Consider the following 24,404-nt stretch of genomic DNA (forward strand, 5'->3'; position numbering starts at 1 on the left):
GGAGGGGCGCTCGAGAGACCCCGATTTTCTGGGGTTTGCTATCTGCACGTTCATGTGGCCTAGCGTCCCCACCTCAGCCCATTTCAAGCTACTAACGAGAAGTCACGACCATGGTGTCGGGAACACTTGCGCACAGGTGGCTCCTGCACCCAACAGCTGGTGTGGAATCAGCAATCGAGGCAGAGCGAGCAACCAGGGAAAACCCTACAATTCACCCTTCTTCAAGGTGTTCAGAGGATAGAAAAAATTTACCTTCTAGCAATGCAGTGGTGGAGAAAGAAGAAAGAGAGGAGAAATTTTCTCTGACAATATTTGGCCCCAATAAACTATTAGTTCATAGCTCACAAGTCTGGAAAATTAGGTTGCACAGGCATTTCTGCATCTATCATGCAAATTATTATTATTATTAAGCTTATTTATTTATTTTTGAGAGACACAGCATGAGCGAGGGAAGGGCAGAGACAGAGAATCCCAAGCAGGCTCTGCACCGTCAGCACAGAGCCCCATGCGGAGCTCGAACTCAGGAACGGTGAGATCACGATGCTTAGCCGACTGAGCCCCCCAGGCGCCCCTGACTTGTGAATTACTTTTACAGCAAGCAGGGACACGAGGACCACACTCCTCCATTCTCCCAAGCCGTACGTGCGTCCTCACGTTTTCTGATTCCTGACCGCCCTGGTGGAGCGTAAGTTTTCGGGACCAACACGGACACAAGCATCTGCAGCAGCATAAGGACTAAGCGGTCAATACATACCTGGCGGCAGTGTGCAGCGTTCCGGGAACATTTCGAGGGCTCGTTTCAGCCCTTGGGTATCTTGCAGAAGTAACAGGCTTTTCATGTGATCCAGCAGGAGCACATCTGAGGGGGACAGGCTGTGACCGTCAAGATGCTTAAATAGCTCCTGAGTGGTTTCCAGGAGGACGGCCGAGCCTGGATCCTGGCAGATACCTAAACGAAGCCAGGAGGAGCACTTAGAAACACACTTTTATGTTTATGCTTTAAACCGAAGGTAAGCTTTCGTCTCCTAAGGAAAGCTTCAAGTGTAACCCACTTCTACTTGGAACGAGCCATCTGGGATGTAGGAGCCATCATCAGAGCAGAGCACTGACCCGCACACAACACGCTACTTGCTGAAGGACAGTGGGGGCCGGTGTCCGTGTGCACGGGTCTCACGCAACACCTTCCAGACACGCAGCTGGGCCGCAGGGACACGGCCGAGCTCTGAAGGTGGCCGAGGTGCCCGGGAGCAAAGGCCCCCCGTTTGTGCTGAGCAGCAAACAGTCAGACCCCACTGCCCCCTGGGGGTGGTGTTTTCTGCCTCAATCCTGCTTGGAGTTCACACAGCTGTTTGAGTCTATGACTTGACGGCCTTTACCCACTTTGAAGAGCTCCCGACTGTCGTCTGGACACGGCCCCTGCACCCCGGCCTGGACGCCAACCACAAGTGTCACCCCTTCTCCTGGGTCCCGGCACCCAGTGCGCTCCTGTCTGCTGTTCCCACCCTCCCTTACGGACACTGCTCCGGTCTGCTTCCGGCTGCTACTTCTCTCTTCTGCTGAACCCAAGGGCTGTTTACACCCGGCATGGGGTTCGTCATTTCAGCGATTCTGTTTCTCAGAATTTCCGTGTGATTATCCTAGCAGACCACAATTATCTGGTGAAATTCTCTAATTCTTCACTGTTTTTCTCCATTTCCCCCTATTTTTGTGAGCTCCTTAATCAAGCCCTCTGCATTCCTTGTCTGGTCACATCCGTGCCCTCCACGCCTGTGGACACACCCCTGCTCTCCTCTCTCGTGGTTTTGGCCACACGCTCCTGTCCTCTGCCCTACCCGTGGCCATCTGTGGTGCCCCAGGGGTCAACCCTGGTCACCCTCGTCTGCACCTCAAAACTGCCAAGACGTCTGTGCTCCTGGCCACCTCGCATCCCTTGGTGTGCAGTCTGGCAGATTCTGAGAGAGACCAACAGAGCGCGTGGTCCTCCCGCTCCCCTTTCTCAGCAGACTCGGACCCATGTGCAGACCTGGCAGACTGCCTGGAGGAAAGGGTGGCTGTGGAATGCTGGCTCGACCCTCACGTGCTGCCATGTCCTCTAGGATCTGTCCCCTGAGGCGCTTTTCCCCAGAACCTCGCGGATGCCCTGTGCACCTAACCTGGCTGTCCCAGCTCCCTGGCAGGACAGGCTGCCTGCCACACACACTGTCCCACGCACGGAACAGATCCTGGACGGAGAACTTTCCAGCCTCCCGTTCTGCACTGTGTTCACGGTCTTCCTATTAGCGTCATTTGGACGGTTGTTAAGTATGCTTTCAACCTGTTCGTACAAAGTACCGACACACGTGCTAGTGGGGGGACATGGTTCCGCTGCTCTGTTGACAGGGGTCCTTCCACATCCTTGCTTAAATCAGTCCCTGGCCTCCCAGGTCATCCCACAGCCGGTCTGTCTGCACCTCGCGCATACAGCACTGGCAGATTCTTGCGGGAACGGGGAGCACTAACCACCCCAGCCCTGACTCAGGCAACGGTTCATTGTGAGCGCTTTGTCCCTGGTGTGAACGCGGGGCTCTGCGTGTGTACCTGTCCCTTCCTGGTCCGGAAGTCGGCTGTCGGTAACCCCAACACTAGTGGGAGGAGTCACCGTCCGTGAGAATATATCGGCTCTCGTCCTTCGTCTCCCCGGTCAACACAGAGAGCCGCTCACCGAGGATCTCAAATCAGCAAGTCACATGTGGGGGGTGACACGAAGTGTGTCCTAGAGGAGCCGGCCGTGCCTCCCGCCCTCCCTCTGAGCTGATGGAGGGAACGTGAGCTCGTCGGACTGCAGTCTGGACTTGCCTTTGCTTGGGAAATACAGCCGAGAATGCCACCCTGCTCTGCGATCGGGCTCTAGAGGAATCGGGACGACGAGGCCAATGATGGTTGGGCCACAGCCCTGCCAGGACTCTGACATTTCTGTCGTTTGCCTCGCGAGGACGAGGCCACTCCCCAGCTTTGGGGGAGGGAACTTAAATGTTCTCATTTTTGCCTCGAAACTAATGATTTATTTTGACTATTGAATATCTTAATGTTTTGTATTTTAAACACTTAAATATTTTACCCTCTTTGTTTACTTTTCCAAATAAGTGGATGCCGCTACTCAAAAGAACAGAAAAAACATACCGTCATAAAAATAAATTTCTTGTGTTGACTTTAGAAAGTTCAGGATACCAGCCGCCTTTTCATTGATACTTTTAACACCTTCCTCATTGCTGTCTTTATGGTTTTCCTCACCGGTGTCTGTACTGCAGTGCCCGCGGGCGTCTGCGCCATCCCCCCCGCGGGCGTCTGCTCCGTCCCCGCCATCACTTTGCTGCTCGACGTCGCGTTCGCTGTCGCTCTGCTCAGGCTGGTACAGGAAGTTGACGCCAGAAGCTTTGGTGATCACGCCGGCTGCTTTTTTCCTTTTAATTTGCTGTTTCTTTTTCAGTTTCCTTTTTTTATTTCTGCTGATGCTGGGGCCATCTGTGCACTGGGGCTGCAATTTTTCTTGCAAAAGACTCTGCTGTTTCTCTAATTCTTCTTGTTCTCCATGAATATTATTGGGATCTTTAGAATTTTTCTTTGATTTATGCTTTCTAGCTCTTCTTCTCTTTGGTTGATCGTGAAAATCCTGATCTATAAAAACAAAAATTCAAATACAACCACTTTCTGTGGATGGAACTGTAACAAACAGATGAAGCTAAAAAAGTTTTCGCTTGGAATCTTGCAAGTTCGGTAGAAAAGGAATTTAAAACATTTACTTCAGTGATTCTCAACTTTATCTCAACTAATTATGTGATCAAGGAACCTGGGACTTACCGTTAAATGAATAGCTGACGTGTTCTTCTAGAAGGTCCTGTATAGATACAGACACACACACATTGACTGTTGCTATAATTAGGATAAATGGTGAGGTTTCAAGGATGTAAGAGTTGTTGCAATTTTACTGGGAGTAAATTTTCAGTACTGTGGCCTTGGGGGAAAAAACCTTAATTCTTGTTTATTTATTTTTTTTAATTTTACTTTGGTGCCTTGTAAGAGTTCACTGGATGTGAGAATAAACAATAAATAATGGCACCTTGCCCGTGGGAATCAGCAAGAGGTATTCCGTTTGGGCTCTTGGTCTGCAGAAATGGGTCGGTGGTGGGCAGACAGTGCTAACAACTGGGTCTCTGGCTGGAAGCGCCCTGATGGTGGACACGGCCACCGAGCGGAAACCGTGACCCTGGAAATCCTGCAAACACAGAGCCCACAAGTGCATACGCACCATGTCATGGCCACAGTGCATCATGGCCAGCTAAGCACCCTGCAGGCCTTGCCTGAGCAGACCTGGGACCCCAACACTTGCCAGAAAGTCTCCTGTTCAGCCAGTTCTCGTTAGATTTGTCTGAGCAGCATTCTACTGCCTGTGACGGATTACGGGTGGGAGGTGACACTGTGTGTGAAGTTGGTGACACACGGCACAAGAGCCAACTTTACTGAGCTGAAATTTGCTGTAATCAACACGATTAGTAGGCTGAATAAAAATCTCTTTCCCTCTACTTTCTACTCAAGGGCATCCACCCTGACCTCTGAACTTGGGCACAAGATGTCTACCTTGTGCTCCACGGGGTGGTCCCTCGGGTGGCTTTCCTACGAGCCCTTTGATGGCGTCAGAGACACGAACCGGCAGGGGATGGCACTGTGGGCACCTCAATGGTACAGGTCACTCCCTCCAGCGCTCCGGACACCCCGCATCCATTGCGCAGCCTGCACCCCGCGTCCCCGGCTGGGCGGCCACACCACACTGCTCGCTGGAAGCGTCTGTCCAGATGGGCCTGAGTCCCCATCTCTCTCAGGCGACACAGATCCCCCCACCCTGCCAGCTTTGTGCCCTTGCCGAATTAGATTCCGTGTCCTGGAAACGGGAGAAAAAATGTCACTGCTGATTTCTGAATGACAGCTCTTTCTCGTGATACACATTATGGCCATACCTTGAACTTGGCATGGGGCCAAAGTCACTCCCCAGGAAATCATGACATAGACGGCTGTCCAGTCCCATGAGCAGTGTGTTTTCTCCCCTCAATCACCAGGGAGTAACTGAACACGGTATTTTTCTACTCTATTTGATGTAGCGTGCCTTGGCAGGGGAACTGCGAGGTATGGCTGACAGACCAAAGCTGGTCTTACAAAATGTCAATGTTTGAGAGGTGACCGCTGCTTATGGAAGTCCTTGTTTTTATTTTTGATTTCCCAGGTCCGGTTAAACTAACTAACTAAATACATAAATTTCTCCTCACTGTTGTCCATTCAAAATATATGTGCTCGCCTTCGTTAATCTGGAGAAAAGTGATCCATACTGTGTTTTACTATCATCTTACCATCTCAAAGGAGAGCCGCCTGGGGGGGGCCACAAGGCAGGTAACCAGGGGCGTCCTCGCTGACAGCCGCGCTGCGCCCAGAGCTGGTCACTGATTCCCTTGGGTCTTGGCGAAGCCACACGTGTACCTGGTGGCTTATTTCCTATTCTGGGTGCGTAGTGCAAGCACGCTATTGGTTCTCCGTGTTAAGAGTATGAAATAGTAACAGGAATGGAGAGGCCGTGAAACGATCAGCACATCACACTCTTCCACACACACAGGCGTGTATGCGTTGTGTGCGTACCTTTAAAAAGGAAAACGACGCACATTATGATAGCGTGAGTCCACACCTGGCGCGTTAACGGTGTTAACTTGGAAGGTGCGAGCATAGGTTGGCTTTTCCTGCTGTACTTTCCTGATTTCCAACTTTAGGGCAATGAGTAGACACTGTTTTTGCCATAAAAAAATAACTCATTTTAACTTTGATGAAATTATAACATTTCAAAACATATGGGATGCCAGTAAATCCTACTTAAATGGGAATTTATACTCTTAACTGTATCAGGAAAGAAGGAAGCTATAAACCGATGATGTAAACACTCACCAGAAGAAGCTAGAAAAACAACAGCAAATTAAACACAATGAATGTAGAAGAAATATACATAAGAGCAGAAAATAAAGAAAGAAAATAATGCGGTAGAGAGACGTCAACAAGTTCAAACAGCTGGCAAGTCTGGCTGACGAGGGAAGGCAGATGAGTCACCAGCCAGGGTGTGACAGGTGTAGGTGACGGTGAACCTACACCGTTAAGTGAATAAAAAGACATTGAACAAGTCTATGCAACTAATTAATTTTATGACATGCAGGATCCTGAGAAAAGCATAATTTACCAAAATGGACACATGAAGAAACAGAGAATTTTCTGTCTCTATTTAAAAAATAGAACCTTTAGTCAAAAATAATCCTGCGGAAGCACTTCAGGTCTATGTGGATTCACCTGTTATTTCTATTCAGCATATAAGGAGAAAACGACACCCAACTTACATATAGACGTTTCCAGAGAACAGACAGTGAGATCTGTCCTCACTCCAGACCCTGATGGGGACCGTCAGAGAGGGGCCAGCCGCGGGAAGTCCCTCCCATGACCCTACACGAAGAAGCATTACTAAACAGATTCCAGGGAAATACGATAAAAACTTGTAGCAAAGCAGAAACGGTACTGGAACATTCTGAATCTGACACAGGACAGCTACGGAAAAGCCACAGTGAGCCCAGTGCGTGGGGTGGCGTCCTAGAATCCCTTTCTGAGGTCGGGAAGGGTGTGGGACGCCGCCTGCTGGAGATGCTGGTGGGGCGGTGAGGCGAGGAACTGCGTGCTGGAGCCGGGAGGGAAGGCGTAACAGAAGTGGCACACGCCCCGACAGACGGCGGTTGTGCAAACACAGAACACCCGTGGGACCGCGCAGATGGGCCGCCCTGCGCACGCGAGCACACAGCTCCACTGGGCGGGGGCGGATCCCTGCGCACCAGGGAAGCAAACAGCACACAACGGTGACGGCGAGCTAGGGCACGCAGACCGCGGTCTCACGACCGTATGGAGCTGGGGCAGGACGGCCACGCCGGGCCTCCCCCCGTACGCCGTTCCCTGGTCTCCCTGCGGAAGACGGTGAAGCACCCAGGTGGAGGAGGGGCGCCCGCGCAGGGTGCAGATGGCAACTGCAGGGGTGATGCTCAGGCAGCCCCGCCCGCGTCTGTGCACACACGCTTCTTCACGCTCCTAGATGGTAACGCCACCAGGCGGCAAAGAGTTCCTAACCTTCTGGAAGGTGAAGTGTGGGGCAGGGCACCTTCTGTAGGAGCTGATACAGGAAAACAACACAGCTTATTTAAATGCCGTATTTAGGGGCGCCTGGGTGGCTCGTCGGTTGAGCGTCCGACTTCGGCTCAGGTCATGATCTCACAGTCTGTGGGTTCGAGCCCCGCATCGGGCTCTGTGCTGACAGCTCAGAGCCTGGAGCCTGATTCCGATTCTGTGTCTCCCTCTCTCTCTGGCCCTCCCCTGCTCATGTTCTGTCTCTCTCTGTCTCAAAAATAAATAAAAACATTAAAAAAAAATTTTTTTTAAATGCCGTATTTAAAACCTAGACCGGGGTGGGGGGGAGGGCGCACCTGGGGAGCTCAGTCCTTTGAGCGTCCAACCCTTGATCTCGGCTCAGGTCGTGATCTCACGGTTCGTGGGGTCAAGCCCCGAGTTTGGCTCTGCACTGACGGTGCAGAACCGGCTTGGGGTTCTCTTTCTCCTTCTCTCTGCCCCTCCTCCACGCGTTCTCTCTCTCTCTCTCCCTCTCGCTTAAACATAAACATTGAAAAGCAAAACAAACAACAACCTGTACAGCTACACAGGTTGTGAGAGCTACCACACCCAGGCACACATATTGGCGACTGAGAAGAAAAGACGTTTGTGAGTAACTTTCACGTAGGAGATGAAGGAAAACTTCCTTGGGGGTTGGAGTTAAAAAACACCACCAGCAGGGGCGCCTGGGTGGCTCAGTCGGCTGAGCGTCGGACTCTTGATTTCGGCTCAGGTCATGATCTCTCGGTTCGTGGGTTCCAGCCCCGCGCTGGGCTCTGTGCTGACAGCTCAGAGCCTGCTTCAGATTCTCTCTCTCTCCTTCTCTCTCTGTTCCTCCCCCATTTGTGCTCTCTCTCTCTCAAAGCAGATAAATTAAAAAAAATAAACACCACCAGCGAAATGCAAACTCCTGGACACGCAGGGGCAGTCATGACTCAGATGAAGGAAATCAGATACGGCCTCGGAGTCATGTCTCCAGTGTAACCTACAGAGAGGCTTTCTCAGTGCGCCCTGCCAGGGGCATGGGACAGACGCAGCCTGTCTTTACCACCCTGCCTGGCTTCCTGCCAGGGCAGAAAGCATCTCCTAGACAAAGCTGCATTTCCATCTTGGCGGAAAGACACCTAACACACGGCTTACACACCTCATGGTTTCATCAGAGCCCCTTTGCTGGGCTGACCGTGATGATGTCCTCAGCGTCAGCAGAGGACAGTGGACAGTAAGACTATTTGGCACTAAGACACCGAAGGCTTGTGGCAGTTAAATTTTAAATTAGTCTGTGGTAGCTGCCTTCTCCTCTAAACGATGAGTTTCCCGAAACAAGAACTGACATAAATTGCATGTAGATCCCTAACAGCCTCTGGCTTGGGATTTAAATATATATGCATTTTAAAGTTTATTATTGGGAGAGAGAGCACGAGTGAGTGGGGGAGGGGCAGAGAGAGGGCACACAGAGGAGGGGGTGCAGGCAGGACAGGCCACGGCCGGGTGGGGACGCGAGCTCCCGGGGGACGCTGGCCAGGGCAGCTGATGGAAGGAAGCCCCTTTTGCTCATGGTGGCCACTCACTCTGTGATGCGTTAGGGCCACTCCACCCCGCACCTTGAGCTTGACCTCTTGATCTCTCGACCCCTGTCCTCAGGCTGTCACAGCTCCCTCACCTGAAGTGCTCGTGCCTTGGGGCACCGGGGCCCGTGGCCTGGCCCCACCTGCCCGCTGTGTTGGGGGATGTCCACAGCCGAGCGCCCCTCGGCCCTACACAGGCCCTTCCTCAGGCGGCCTCCCCGACCCTGTGGACCAGACAGGGCTCTTGTGTGCCCTCACTGGACGTCACAGGCCCCTGGATGCTGCGGTCCCCACAGCATCCTGCCGAGGGGAATGTCCACTCTACTGCAGGCTGGGCACTCGGTGAACGGCCAGCGTGACCGGATTTTTTATTTTACTTCAGTGACATGTAATGTACTCATGGAGGCCACACTGGGCCTGTTCACCCGGAAACCCTGGCGCTGGACGCCGGCCAAAGTGAGGGCTCTGCGGCCGTTGCCGTGTCAAGTAAGAGACTGTCTCTGTGTCTATCTCTCTGTGTCTCCATCTCTGTGTCTGTCTCTCTATTTCTATGTCTCTGTGTCTCTGTGATTGTCTCTATCTTTGTCTCTCTCTGTCTCTATATCTGTGTCCTTGTGTCTCTGCCTCTGTGCCTGTCTCTGTGCCCCTGTGTCTCTGTCTCAGGACCCTTGCACTGCCCCGAACGTGACAACTGCACAATGCGGGCTCCCATGTTACACCTGTAAGCGGCTCCCATGCACGGCGACCTCCCGGGCTTCCAGGGATGATGGATGGAGGTGAAGGGAAGGGGCAGAAAGAAAAGAGGCCTGATAGCCCCAGGCTCCTGTTTTATTTTTATTCCTTTCCTGGTTTGCTGAGGCGCAACCGACACACAAAAATCGCGTCATGGAAGGCACGCCGCGGCCTGATTCGATGCGCCCACACCGCACATGGCAGGCCTGTCCCAGCGCAGGGCCCTGGGCACACCGGCCCCACATTCTCGCCCAGCCTGTGCTCTAGCGCGTCCCACCAGTCGCCCGAGCGCCTGGGTGTTCACCGCGGGCCCCAAATCCCGCCACGTGTCACTTCTCTTGCAGGCATAACGCCAGCACCGGCCCCTGGCAGGAGGCCATCAGGAGTACGCTGTCCCAACCGGACATCGAGGCAGATGAGCGCCGAGCACGAGGAGCATAAAGGTTAGGACCTCTGCTGCCATCACCCCCGGAGGACGGGTGCAGCCCCTACGTGGTCCGCCCTGGGGACCCAGGAGCGGTGTGGACGGAGGCGGGAGGACCAAGGTCTGCCCCCTGGTCTGCAGGGCCTTCTGAGCTGCGCGCAGGGCCACCATCAGCTCTGTGGCCACCCTGCCCTGTGATGCAGGGCTGGCCCCTCTTCCTGCCGCCTAGCTGGCCAGCACGATCCAAGGGTCCATCTAGGCCCTCAAGAACAAGGCCACCGCCCCCCAGTCTGGCCGACAGGCTCCAGTCACCACACAGTGGGGACAGTCCGTCACAGACTCCTGGTGTGAGTGTCCCCCGGGGCTCAGGCTGGTGGAGGAGCGCCCCACGCAGGGCTCACCTGAGGGAGGTCACAATAAGGACCCAGCGAGAAGACTCTCCACTCTGCAGCTTATCACGTTTTTCCATTCTTTAAAGGTCCCTGCCCTCAAAACAAGGTTCTTTTACAATGCAAAGTACATTAATGCTCATCTTCTACCAACTTCGCCCACCTTGACCTTGTGTTTCACAAGACAATCTGAGGTGCAGCTCTTTGAAGTGACTTTCTCCAAATATGCTGCTCCATGGATTCTAGAACGTTCCATCTTCATGGGCCCACTACATGCTTACCATCTTGCCTTCTTCAAACCCTCACCCACAATTAAAGCTATAGGAACATTTACATTAGGGAACCAGTGGCTTGACTATTTATACTCTGAGAAGCACACTAGTTTTGAAAAGCTGCCATCCCCAAAACATACCTTTCAGACATGCTAATTTTAAAAATAATCACAATTTGTCCGAATTCTTGCGGCTACTATTTGGTACCAACATCCTGATGAACTGCTGTAATAGAAATAGTTAGATACTAAAAATAGCCATAGTCTCCAGATTATTCCAATTCTCACAGAGTATCGTGTTGCATCAGGCTAAATGCTTGTAAAGGGCTAAATACTGTAAAGGAAATGTGAGTTTTATTCTAGACTCAAAGCTAAGGCTACAAACACTTGTGATAATTACCCTTCAGCGATCAATGTCCCTAAGCGCTAAGTGCAAAGCAGTGAGCTTATAGTTAGTGCTCAACGACCCCGTTTACATCAAAGTCATTGTGAAGATACAGAGGTATGAGCGGCTTCTGGTCACTTTCATAGTCTGGGTGCCTAAAACTCAGCACAGTATTGGGTAGTAATCTGTGCCGGTTGCACACGCCCAGCCGGGTGAGAGCAGGGGGTGTGCGAGGGGAATGCTGGGAGAGCCAGGGAGGGACGGGTTCACAGCCCAGCAGGCATCTCGGGCAAAGGGGGCTGTAAGAGTTCCCTGCAACTTTAAAAACGGATTCTCTCTCTCTGTTGTATTGGTTCTGGGTATCTAGAGCAGAAACTTCCAAGGGGGGGGGGGCAGTGGTGGGGGAAGCGGCCGTGACATCAGGAACAGGGCAGAGTTCTGCCTGAGCTTCCATTGGGTCCCAATGTATAATTTAGCTTTTAATTCCAAATAAAATTGAAAGAGCACACGAGACCTGCATGTCACAGAAAGGGTGGCTGGCTAAAACACCAGTCCAGATAATAAATACTTCATGACTGTAAGTCTGTATGCCTATGGCCAGCTGAGGAACTTTGCTCTGATAAGCAACAATGTTCCCATCTGTTGCCACTATGTAAGTATCGACTTTGCAAGAACGTAACAAACACGTGGTCAACATACACATTTAATAATCTTCAGCCTCATTACTTCCTGTGTTCTTTCCTGAAGCAGGTTTTCACACTGAAAAGATCTCCAAATTTTCTGGGTTAGTTTCCAACAGGCTTAAATTCTATGTTTTCAGAAAATGAAACTACTTTTCATGTCCATTTATTGGGTCTTGAAAACTGAGGAACAGGTGCTTAGTGGACGGACGGCCTCACCCACAAAAAGATTCGGATACATTCTTCTCTAAACAATTCACATTAGTTCCCTATGATAACTTTCAATAAAATGACCAATAAAATGGTGAAAATTTCAAAGTAAAAAAATAAATGGTTTAATACACAGCAACAAAATGCTACATCCCTTAAATAAAAGGTTAAAACCAACACGATTCACTGAAGTTACGATTAGGTGAAGGGGGATTTTTAAAGGATGGGAAGTCAGGAAAGTGATGAAAACACAAACAAGGAAAAGACACCTCAATTTTCAATAAATACAAAGTGATAAAAGGTTTACATGGACTGAAATATACTCTCCAAGAACAGAACGGGGGGGGGGGGGGGGGGAGTCACAGGCCGAGCAGGCAGGCGTGTGCCGGGCACGTGGTCCCTGCCACAGGTTCCGCCGGGCTGCAAGCTGTGGGCTCACTGGGCACCTGCCTTCCACCCCCAGGACACTCAGCCGGGGCTCCAGGCCAAAGCCCGGGTGTGCACTGACAGCCTGCGTGCGTCCACACAGGGCACTGGGTGTGGAAGGGCCCGTGTGGACACACCAACCCTCTCCCGACTCAGCCCCTCACACATCCACCCGACGGTGGATGGGGTCATGGGGTCACCGTCCATCCTTGTCCACCAGACTCCGCACCGGTGGCTTCTGAACACACGTCCGCAGACTCGCTCAGTGCCTGGTCTCAGCCCTCGTGTGGACCTGTTCTCTGAAGACAGAAGCTTCCAGGGGGCTGACTGGTCATGAGGTGCCAAGCGTGAGGACTTGGCTCCCAGGACACGCATCCTTCTTCCGCCTCGTTCCCTGAAGCCAACAGGACTCTCTGCCCCGGCAGCCCGTGGAGGCCGGGTCTTGTGTCGCGTCTTGTGCCCATTTTACAGATGACAGACAGTGGTCCCTGCGGGGAGACTGAACTAGCCCACACCATGTTGTCAGCTGACCGCTTACACCCAGCACGGCTGCCGGGCTCAGGGATGGTTTCGCCCAAGGAAACAGCTCCTCTTTGCTTCCTAAGGGTAACGTCTTGATGCAACTTAGCTCGCAAATTTCATACGCCCCAGACACGGTTCACTTCTCTTGAAAAAGAGTCATGCACGTTAGTAATTAGATCTGATATGCAGGCAACATAAGCGATATAAGCATCGTTTTAGGTGTCAGCATTTCCAGAATAACCTGTGGCCTGTGTCCACTGGGCAATGACTACACGTAAATGAACGTCATCGTTTTTCCGAGAAGGACAGAATGTAGCTGCCGGCTGCATTATGTGCAGAGCTCTGAGTAAAGTACAATGAAAAAAAATGGTGAAATGATAAATTTGACCCTTTACAACATTTTTCACATCAACATACCAGGCCTTTTTATGGCTCTTCATTCCCTGTGCCCAAAGCTAACTTATTTCCTGCTTATGAGCCAGCCTTCTCTTACTGCTGAGTCCAGGCTCAAACCTGTGACCCCAGGGCTCCCCTCCCACTAACGACATCGGCAAGTGAGGATAAAACTCGTCACAGGCTCTACTCCACTTACTAGGCCGAGGGCCTTACACGCGAGAGCGTTGTGTTTCGGCCGTGCTTGTCTCTCCGTGTCTGATGTTCTAGGTTCTCAGCAAACAGTTCGTGTTTCAGATCCTGCCTCGAGGAGGAAGTAAGGACACTGGGGAGGCCAGATCTCCTTGCGCCCTCAAAGTCAAAAGCAAAAGCCGTGATTTCTCTTATGAATCCACTGTCTTTTGGAGCCCGAAGTATCGTGGCCTGTGGTCCACTTTGATCCCACACCAGGAAGGTGCTCTCTTGTCCAGGGTTTCTCTCTCTCCATCAGAGTGATTAGGGTGGATTTGGGAGGAGATCTGGGTCTCCTTAACTGCTTACTAACGGGGTTCCTTGGGTTACCAGCTAGTGCGTCTCAGGGTCCAGATGGCTGGGACACTCTCAGAGACGCCACCCAAAGACGGACGAGAGCACCCCGGGGGAAGGGGGTGGGGCGCCTCCACACTGTCCTCCGCGCAGCTGGGGGTGGAGCCATCACTGGCTCTTCTGCGGCCACCTGCTCCCTCACAAGCCCCCGTTTGGGGCAAACTCGTGTTTCCTGAGGGTCCGAGGACGCTGAGATTGAGAGTGACAGGCGTGGGAATATAATGGGACCTCCGTTCAGAATTCACGGGGTTCTCGTGCTGCCTCGTTGTTTCAGGGCACAGCAGAGCTATGGAAATCCTTAATTCCAAAAGACCACTTTTCTTTAACCTTTTCTTTACTTCTGAGAAAGTGTAAGCGGAGGAGGGGCAGAGAGAGGGGCAGAGGGTCTGAAGCAGGCTCTGTGCCGACAGCAGTGAGCCTGACATGGGGCTTGAACTCACGGCCTGTGAGATTATGACCTGAGCTGAAGTCTGCAATAACCACACAACTTGTCCCTGTTTACTGTTCATTCCCTATCTCCTGAATAATTTAGAAGGTGTCAACTGCTCTTAGGAAGGATTTGTGAAGTCCCACGTGAAACCAAATTTGTGTCCGTGTAGACACGGGAGAGTGCAGTGACCTGGTGGCTGGTGCTACAGGAAGGTCACAGGCCGCCACCCGGGAGAACGTGGTCTGTCTGCACCTCACTTCCCTGAAGCCTCAGAAAACCTCTCGACAGCGCTCAGCACCATCTGCAGTGCGCGGACAGGCTAGGCAGTGGGGTGGGGACCCTGCCGTCCACAACAGCCGGGCGGGGGACCAGCTGTCAGTCTACAGGGACCGCGTGCTGAGTGAAGGGTGGCCCCACGGGGCTCAGCCTGGTGCCTCCTCGTGTTTCCTTCGCTCCCTGCTCTCCGACGTCATGCTGTCCGTCTGGCTGACGCTGGTCTCCCCAGAATACACTGTCTGCTGAACAGTTTGCCCCCCGTCCACCAGTATCGCGTGTTATGCTGGCACACCCCCTCACTGGTGGCTCCAAGACGCTGCTTCAGAGTTAAAAGTATTTCCATGGCTACTCTTTATCTGTTATTACTTTACGGGACAGTCAATTCAAGCAAATACAAGTGCACTAACGTTTCAAAGTGGCACGGTCTTCAGAGAACCGTCTAGTTCAAACCCTCATTGCACAGACGAGAGAAACGTGACCCCCACGGTCAGAAGGCCGGTCAGGTGGCTGAGAGGGCTGGAGAACTCGGGCCTCAGACCCCCACACGTCCCTCTTCCTGGCATCTCCCGCACTGGCGGCCAAACACCCCACCTTCGCCTGCTGCCGCTATCGAAGCTCCATGCACAAACAGGCCTGGGATCCCGGCCCCGAGGGAGACGGTGCCCGTGCGAGGCCCTGACCGGGAGCGCAGCACAAACCCTCCTTTTGGCCGTGGACTTGTGACCTCGTGCATGGAGAACTCCACAGGCCCGTGTGGTAGAGGCTGTGGGTGCTGGTGAGGATGCCGCAGCCGGGACACCCGGCGTGGCCCAGAGGCGTGGCCCAGAGGCGTGGCCGTCCTCTGGAAACCTCGGCATGCACTGGTGGGGCCGGTGCTTGGGCTTCTGCACGCCCTGTGTCTGTCCTTGCCTGCCGCATAGGGTGTGACCGTCCTCTTCTCAAACAGCCCGGACTCCTCTCCTGTCAGAGCTGGAGTCTGTGATTACCCGCCTGTCCCATTTCTCCCAACCCCTCCCTGGTGCTCTCTTTCCAGGACTTGGCCTTTTGTTTGTTTAGGTTCCACACATAAGGGATGCCATGCGGGATTTCACGTTCTCCCTCAGACGTGGCTCACTCGCCTCCACGTCCATGCATGTGGTCACAAATGGCAGGATTTCCTTCTTTCTCCTGCTGATCAACAACTAGTGTACGTTCACATGATGGCGACTTCATCCACCCAGCCTTCCACAGACACGAGGGGTTGTTTCCACGTGTTGCTTTTGCGAACCACCCGCAGTGAACACGGGGACAGGTTTCTCTCGGCGATCTTGTTTCCACTCCCTGAGGTTCTGTGCCCACAAGTGGAATTGCTGGGTCGTACGTAGCTCTTCGAATTGTGTGAGGAGCCTCCACACTGCTCTCCAGAGCGGCCGCACCAGTTTGCATTCCCACCATCAGCAAGAAGCCTCCCCTTTCTCCGCACCCTGGCCGACCTCTGTTGTTCCCTGAGTTGTTAACTGTAGCCACTCTGACAGGTGTGAGGTGGGATCTCCTCATGGCTTTGATTTGTGTTTTCCTGATGAGGAGTGATGCTGAGCATCTTGTCATGGGTCCGTTGCATCTGGAGGCCTTCTTTGGAAAAGTGTCTAAATGTCTGTTCATGTCTTCTGCCCATTTTTTAATCAGATTTTTCGTTTCTGGGCTACTGTTGTATAAATTCTTTATATATTTGGGATATTAACCCCTTATTGGACATAGGCTTTGCAAATATTTTTCCCATTCCCTCGGCTGCCTTTTTGTTTTGTTAGTGGTTTCCTTAACTGTGCAGAAGGTTCTTATCTTGGTATAGTCCAGATAGTTTATGTTTTGCTTTTATTGACTCTGCTTTTGGTGTCAAATCCAAAAAATCACTGACAAGAACTGTGTCAAAGAGCTTTCCCCCATGTTTTCTTCTAGCATTTTCATGGTTTCAGATCTCATATTTAGGTCTTTAATCCATATTGAATTTATTTTTGCGTATGGTGTAAGAAAGGGGTCCAGTTTTCCCAACACCATCTGTTGAAGAGATTGTCTTTTCCCCATTTGTGTATTCTTGCCTGTCTTGTTGCAGATTCACTGCCCATATAGCTGGTTGATTTCTGGGCTCTTTGTTCCGTTCCACTGATCTACGTGTCTGTTTTGTGGCAGTACCACACTGACTCGACTATCACAGCTTTGTAATAGAACTTGAAACTTGCGATTGTGTTGCTTCCAACTTTGTTCTTCTTTCTCAGCATTGCTTTGCCTCTTCAGGGTATTTTGTGTTGCATATGGATTTTAGGATCGTTTGTCCTATTTCTTTGAAAAATGCCATTGGTAATTTGATAGGGTTGACACTGACTCTGTGGACTGCTTTGGGCAGTACGGACGCTTTAACAATATTAATCTTCCAGCCCATGAGCGTGGAGGTCTCTCCATTTGTCTTTAGTTTCTTTGATCAGTGTTTTATCAGGTCTTTCACTTCCTTGGTTAAGTTTATTCCCAGATATTTTATTCTGTTTGATGCAGGTGTACATGGGACTGTTTCCCTGACTACTTCTAACAGTTTGTCGTCAATGTATAGAAACGAAACTTATTTCTGTATACTATGTATCCTACATCCTTACTGAATTTATCAGTTCCAACAATTTTTTTTGTGGAGCCTTTAGGATTTCTTCTATGTAATATGTCATCTACAAACAGTGAGTTTCGCTTCTTCTTTGCCAATCTGGATGCCTTCTATTCCTTCCTCTTGCCCGACTGATCTGGCCAGGACTTCCCATGCTGTGTTGAGTACATGTGGTGTGAGAACAGACGTCCTTGTCTGAAATAATGTCCTACCTTCTTTTCTCAGGGTCTCCTTCTATAACGTTTATTAGTTGAATAACTATTAATCAATATCTAATAAAAGTATTTACAATTCATTCCATTACTGCAATGCATTCACTTGAAGCTAAAGTAGAAATCTACATATTTCTCTAATCCAAATTTCTTATGAGTATATGCCAATGATGGCTGGAAAGTCAGTGGCTCTACTTTAAGAAAATTAAGGGCAAACAGAACAAACATGGCTGAAGAGGTGAACTGAGTGCATCAGCACATGATTTCAAAATAACACTCTGACACCTTGTGCCACGGGGCCCATGACCAAACATTCATCAGGTTTGTGCTGGCTCACTTCGCTGAGGAGGGACCCAGAGCATCAGGTGCGTTGGTAAGACACCAGAGGAACACAACGTGAGTGCACACAAGAGTTCCAGCCTCTCAGGGACCCAAGGATGCACGAAAGCCTTCCAGGGGCTGGCAGCTCGTTCCACCTCACGTCTGGTGAGGGTGCTCAGGTCGTCAGCAGATCGACCCCACCTCCACTGCCCCTCCCAGCCACCTGACACACCCTCAAGCAGGTGGGACGTGGCCCCTGGTCAGCAGGTTTTGGCCAAGTGCCTTCCTAGGCCTCCCCCTGGCCTCCATCTGCATTTGGTAAAAACTGCACTTGGTAGTCAAACAAGGTGGGGTGCTGGGCTACGTGCTACAGTGACGCCCTCGCAGGCCTCAAGGAAGCCAGGGGTGGGGCTTCCCTCAGCCCAGACACAGGCGACAAGTCTGAAGCCACCTGCCAATACATGGAAGGGACAGATGCCTGGCTCACAGTGAGTCTGCAGGGAACCGTGCAGTTAGCTCCTGCTTCCAAAAGCCACGAGGTCAGTATTTCTTTTCGTGCATGTTATTAGAATAATGATCGCAAGACTTCATGTTAACGACTTTGCAGATTCATCTGAACAAAACCACGTCCATATGGCCGAAACCACTGGTGATTATGAACTCGGAGAGCAGACTTTCCTCACGGGCTGTTTCTATAAGTAATTATTGCCCTCACTTCCCAACGTTGACTAAAGACTCAAGTCCAGGCTCCGGTGTCTCGGGGAACAAAAGCTGGCTGTGCTTATGTTGGCGCAATTTTGCAGTAAACCCACTTTAACTGGCACACAAATCCGGGCTGTTACCGCCATGAGGCAAGTGAGGGAAGTGAGTCCAGAGGACAGAAGGATCCCTCGCACAGGACATGGTGCTGCAGACCTGGGGCCCTTTCCCCTGAGGCCCCAGCTGTCCTGAGGCTGGGGAAGGTGTCCTCAGCATTGGGACAGCGACACAAACAACCAAGAACAGGACAGCGGGCCACTCCACAGGTACTGGACACGGCGGGCCGCTCCAGGGGTAATGGGACACGGCGGGACGCTCCAGCGGTAATGGACACGTTTACCAGCTTCTTGAGAACAACATGCAACACGGTGTGAACAAGATGGGAAGAGCTGGGGTGTCTAAGGCAGTAAGGAGCACAGGGAACATGGATTTCTTTTTATCTAAAGCTGTAGAAGGTACTGAAGTGACTCACATGCAAGGGGGTCCTACAGGCCGACGGGACGGTACGCATTTAGTCTGATTACACTACTTCCTCTCCCGACAGCTCCCACCCACCCGCCCATTCCTAACCAATATTAAGCCTAAAAGAATTCAAAGTCTGTATTTGTTGCACTCAGACACTACCTACAGGACAGAAAAAGGCCGCACAGAGAGCAAGGAGCACACAGTTGATACTTGGGTTGACAAGAGCACATTCTTGTCTCTACAGCAAACCCGTGTGCCTGGAACAGATCTAATGACAACACTTCACAAGCCCCGAGTGCAGATATACCCCAGGGCCAGGGGACACCTGCAATGGAGCCAGTGCGGGGCGACCCTGACGAGGGCTCCCGGGGCAGTGTGGGGTGACCAGGACCAGGGTTTCCCGCCAGCTCCCCAGGCGGCCTGGGGACTCTGGCTCTGGTACCACACCTGGACGTGCCTCGGTTCCCGTGTGCTCTGGGCCGAAGCTCTGTCCTGCAGGAGTCCTGGTGAGGGTGCCCAGAGCATGCAGGCAGCAGCAGGCCCAGCGGCCACAAGTGGGCACAAAGGCAAGACAGGGTCACCCCTTTTCTCCTTAAGTGTTCTCTAAGTCACTATGTAATTGACTTACTGGTCCTGGGTATTCACAATGGAAGTCTAAAGTGGTTCTTTGAAAAGCAGTAACGATTTGACTTTTTCTTCTTTTTCCAATCTCAGTTCTCATGTTCTCTTTGCTTAAAATCGCAAATGAAAAGATTCAGGATTCCTCCCAGCTTCCAGGTTTGCATACCTCTGCCTGGCGCGTCCTCTGGCCCCACAGGGAGCTAGGTGTGGCTGTGCAGCAGCGTGGGCCCCAGGCCATGGCGAGACCCCAGCCCACACGCCCACCGCACAGCACAGCACGGCCTTTCATTTCAGAGACCACTGGTGGGAGGCCTTCTCCAACTTTATCACCTCCAACACCCTGCTTCCTGGGCTGACAAGGAACAGGGAGTAAACAAAGTAGTTGGAAACATTTAGACGTCAGTTACAAGTGTTCAAAAGTGAAAGACAAGGACTTCCCAGGCCTGGATCTGTATTCAAAGCTCTTCTGGAAAAGTGGCCATAGGACCCTGGACTCACAGGGCCTCTAGAAAGAGCCGCCTCTTAAAGCCAAGCCGTGGTCCCCATGGAGGTGGGTGGAGCCGGTGAGGAACTGCAGACCCAAGTGGCAGACGGCCGGCCACACAGCATCAGGGCCCAAGTCGATGGGAGCCCAGATGGAAGGTGAGGGTGAGTCTCAGTAGACAGAGCAACGTGGACAGAACTGATCTCGGGTACAGACCTGTCCACTCTCTCCTTGGTGGGTGATGGGCCAAGTACCATCCCCCACATCATCACTCCCTTCCCGGGGAAAGGAAGACCCACGGAAGGTTCTCTCCACAATGGCCACGCCCACAACAGGTAACAGAGAAAGAGACAAACTAACAAATTTTCCTGACAAACACCTCACAGAGACATGCCCTGTGATAACGCTTCAGTCAACGGTATACAATTTGTGTTGAACTATGAGGTGACCGTGGAGCTTAAAAGGAATGCATCCCAGGTCCTCAGTTTCCCTGGTCTTTTCTCTTTGGCTCTCGTCAGTGCACAGCTGTCAGGGTGGCACCACAGGGCCATCTGGCTGGCTTCCCGCAGGGCATCCGTCCACCTCGTACAAACACTTCGACTTCTTAGGAGGGCATCCCTACAGCTCGGAGCCTACCGGTCACAGGACAGACTCAAGCCTCTGGCACTGGGGTCCCTCACGTGGCCCAGCCCGTGCTGGCCTCCTCGGCAGGGCCGACTGTGTGCAGCTGTGGGTGAACCAGAATTGACTGAGCACAGAAGCACGGGACACATGGTTTTTACTGAATAGACTGAGCACACCGTGAAGTGTGCTCCCCAAAGTAATTCATCCTTGTAAGAACACAGTTAAATTTCCTAATGAAATAATCCCTTTATCTACTAATCACATTCCAAAGATTTTCAACAGGGTTTGAAAAGATGAATAGATTATTCCTCACCTACCCCATTTTTGGTTCTATGGTTTCTGGTCCTTTAATTAGAGACTTGGAAAGATCAATGTACAAGGAAACCACATTCTCTTGACATTTGTAGGATAGAGTTTCTGAGTTTATACTTGTTGAAACTCGTCTGGGTGAAACCTCTTATTTGCGGATTTAACGTAACATCGGCACATCCACCAAAGCAGGTATGTCTTTTGTTCACGCGACCTTCGACCACAAAAGCAAGACAGACATTCAATTCTTTCACAAAAGTGAGGCAAAGCAAGTTATTTCCATCATTACAAAACTGATATACAATCTCAGAAATGCTGAATAAAATGGAAAATCAAGAAAAAAGTTCTACTTAAACCACAACAACTACCATTAACATGTGACGCATTTAATAGCAGCACGAGTGATTACGGCCACGGTCGGGTCCCAGCTAAATCTCCTCCTGCCTCAAGTCTGTTTTCCTGCTGCTATGAATTTTGTGATGTCACTTTTAATGACTGCAGGACACAAACGAGCCCACTGGGTAGCCGTCCAGTGACCTGCTCCCCCGGCCCTGTCGCGGTAAATTTGGGTGAAGTTAAGCTGCAGAATCACGCCTCACCTGAGAGGGGGCATCCTTTTCCTGCGTCATCGCTGCCCGAGCTGTCCTCGGAGGCCAGGCTGGCCTGCGGCTCTGGGGGGGCTGGGACGTACCCCTCAGGAGGCAAACTCGCCGTGTAGAGCCGCCTTCGAGGAGGGACCTTGGAGTCTCCACCTGCAGGAGACAAGGGGGCTGTGAACATGGCATACTGTGATGAGACCCTCACTGGCCCTGGCCCTTCCCCAACCACATCCACTGGAGACACGAAACCCAACAGGTCACAAAGCCCAGCCACTGCTGTCAGCACTGATCTCAGGACACCAAGCACTTGGCCAGAGCAGCAGGACAGCCCAAGATCCAGCCAGGAAAAAGGAAGGATCCGTGATTAACTAACCTCTGTGTTTTACAATGATGTAAAAGTATAACTAAGCAGAAAAAACAATATTCTACAGAGCATACCTTCCACTGTTACAACATGAATCTCTTGACGTTTTGGTGCACAATCTGGGATTTCTCCAGGTGTGCGAACAACCCACATATGCTGTGTACACAGACACCTTAATGGGATCTTGCCACATGCATTTGATAATCACACATTTGTATATTACGTGTATCATATCATTCAGAAGTTAAGAGAACATGATGAGGAAATATATTAAGATATATTTACATCTACACGATCTTTTAACGGCTACATAATACGCCATGTTTTGGCAAATTATAATTTAATTATAATTCAACCATTGTCCTAGATTTCGCACATGGAGATTGACTCTAAATTTTCACTATCACAGACAGCTTCTACAACCGTCCTTGTTGCACAAACTTTGCACACTTGACCACGGAGTTCCTTCAGACAAAGTCCTGGAGATGAACTGCTGGTCCGAAGGATGAGCACCTTTTTTGCTGGCTCTTGATACACGTGGTCCAGAACAGCATCCCCACCACCCTGCCTCCTGCCATTCTCTTTCCGACATTGGGTGGCGTTGGCCACAGTTGATTCGTGTACAGCTGACAGAGCGTGTTGTATCCGTTCACGCGTACCACATACGGACTCGACCACTGTACGCACAGTGCCCTGCTCCTGCGAGAGGCACGGTCACCATCTGTCAGCACACGGCAGTATGACACTACAGACCCTGGTCCCCGTGCTGCACTGTCATTTCTGTCACTGGACCACGCACAGGAACAAACTCTGAATAAACTCGGAGTGTGAGCAGAGAGAGTGTGGGGGCAGTGGTGCAGTTGGGGGGAGTTCCGGGGACCCGCGTGACTCAAGTGGAGCCCATTCTGGGGTGGTTGCCAACACGTGCCTGGTCGTCCTGTCCTTTTAGCTCCTTATTCGGACCTGGAGTGGCTCACACTGAGGTCGCTGAGCGCCTCCCGCGGGGCACTGGACACTGTGATACACAGCAGCCTCATCTCTGCCCGGGAGGGAGCCAATAACGCGGTGCTCATGGCCACACAGAGAGCCACAAGGGAAACGAGCACAGGACACAGGGGCAGCCGGCCAGAGGAGAGGCCCGGGGCCATGACTCTGTCTTGTGCCTGAGGAGCAGCACAGACTTCATGAGGAGGAAGATGTGTTCGGGACAGGAGCTCAGATGTACAGGCGTCCCTACAGGGTCCCCTGGCCCCTCGGCCTGTCCGTAATGGAGACGCGCTTTCAGAAGCTTGCACACTTGACCCCTGTATTTCCTAATGGTGGTCACGGTCGTGCGAGCCGGTTCCGGATGTCCAACCCAGCATCTCAGAACAGAGCCAGCAGCATAGCCAGGCTTTGAAACGTTCAAGTAAATGCTGTCACTGACCGAAGGAGAGACGTTTGTCACAGTGTCCTCACACCACGTGCCACCATCAAAAACTGGTTTAGTTCCTTCCTTCCATTACACACACAGCAGGTGTGGCCATTAGGTGTTCAGACTTCAGACTTTCAGTCCCCACACAAGTAACAGGCTGTAAGCTCCGCCTTCCTGTCTCCGGTAGAATGATCGAAACTTGGCTCTGACCCCCGACCACACGGTACGGTCGGCCCAGAGCCCTCCTAGAGCCCCCACGAATCCTGGAGGGGACACCTTGTCTTCCCTACTCTGGCCCCAGTCCTGGGCCTGGCTCCTACCTCTCCTTTGTCCCTGTCATTCCAGATGCAAAATTCAGCATCCTCCTTTTCTACAAATTGTCCACTCACCCCCAAGCACCTCAAGAGCTGAGTAATTAAGAAAATACTTAAGACTTTACATTTTTAGAGGTTTTAGGTTCAGAGCAAAATTGAGAAAGGTACAGAGACTTCCCTTATACCCCTCTGCACACACACACTGCCCCCCCCCAACAATATGGGCACCCCCCACCCCCATCAGAGGGCACATCTGTTACAGTCAGAGATCCGACACGGACACACTGTCATCACCCAGGGTCCACAGTCCACGTGAGGGTCACTCCTGGTGTTGTGCATTCTGTGGGTCTGGACAATGCAGGATTCCCTGTACTCACATCACTGCCCTAAAAACCCTCTGTGCTCCGCCTGGCCATCCCCCGCCCCCAGCCTCTGGCAACCACTCACGTTTTCCCTGTCTACCTGGTTTGCCTTTTCCAGAATGTCATGTAGTTGGAATCATGCAGTTTGTAGATTTCTCAGACAGCCTTCTTTCACTTAGATCTGCATTTAAGCCTCCTCTGTGTCTTTTCACGGCTTGAAGGCCATGAAATATTCCAGGGTGTGAACGGACCTCAGCAAACCTGCCACCCGCTGCAGGGTCTGAACTGACCTCAGTGTACCTGTTACCCACTGCAGGGAGTCGTGGTTGCTTCCACATTTTGGGAATTACGAACAAAGCTGCTGTAAACATCTGTTGCAGGTTTCATGTGGACAATAGTTGAGCTATTTTAATGGAGTTTTGAGGGTGGGTGA

The 24,404-nt window shown here is 51.6% G+C and overlaps 1 protein-coding gene across 3 annotated transcripts in view; it reads right to left on the reverse strand.

The window, feature by feature from the left end:
- The window catches only part of ERICH1 (glutamate rich 1), a 71,363-nt gene that overhangs the window by 23,382 nt on the left and 23,577 nt on the right, over window positions 1–24,404 (reverse strand). For all 3 annotated transcript variants that reach the window (XR_008295767.1, XM_027049953.2, XM_015065694.3), the window contains exons 3-5: window positions 21,518–21,670; window positions 3,160–3,654; window positions 755–949 (exon numbers count right to left, since the gene is read on the reverse strand). Coding sequence is in view for 2 of the 3 variants with exons in the window: in XM_027049953.2 (XP_026905754.2) it covers window positions 755–949; window positions 3,160–3,654; window positions 21,518–21,670 (843 nt within the window). In the remaining variant the exon portion in view is untranslated. The remainder of the gene's footprint in view (window positions 1–754; window positions 950–3,159; window positions 3,655–21,517; window positions 21,671–24,404) is intronic.

The sequence above is a fragment of the Acinonyx jubatus genome, chromosome B1 (genome assembly GCF_027475565.1).
Source record: "Acinonyx jubatus isolate Ajub_Pintada_27869175 chromosome B1, VMU_Ajub_asm_v1.0, whole genome shotgun sequence".
NCBI classification, from domain to species: domain Eukaryota; kingdom Metazoa; phylum Chordata; class Mammalia; order Carnivora; family Felidae; genus Acinonyx; species Acinonyx jubatus.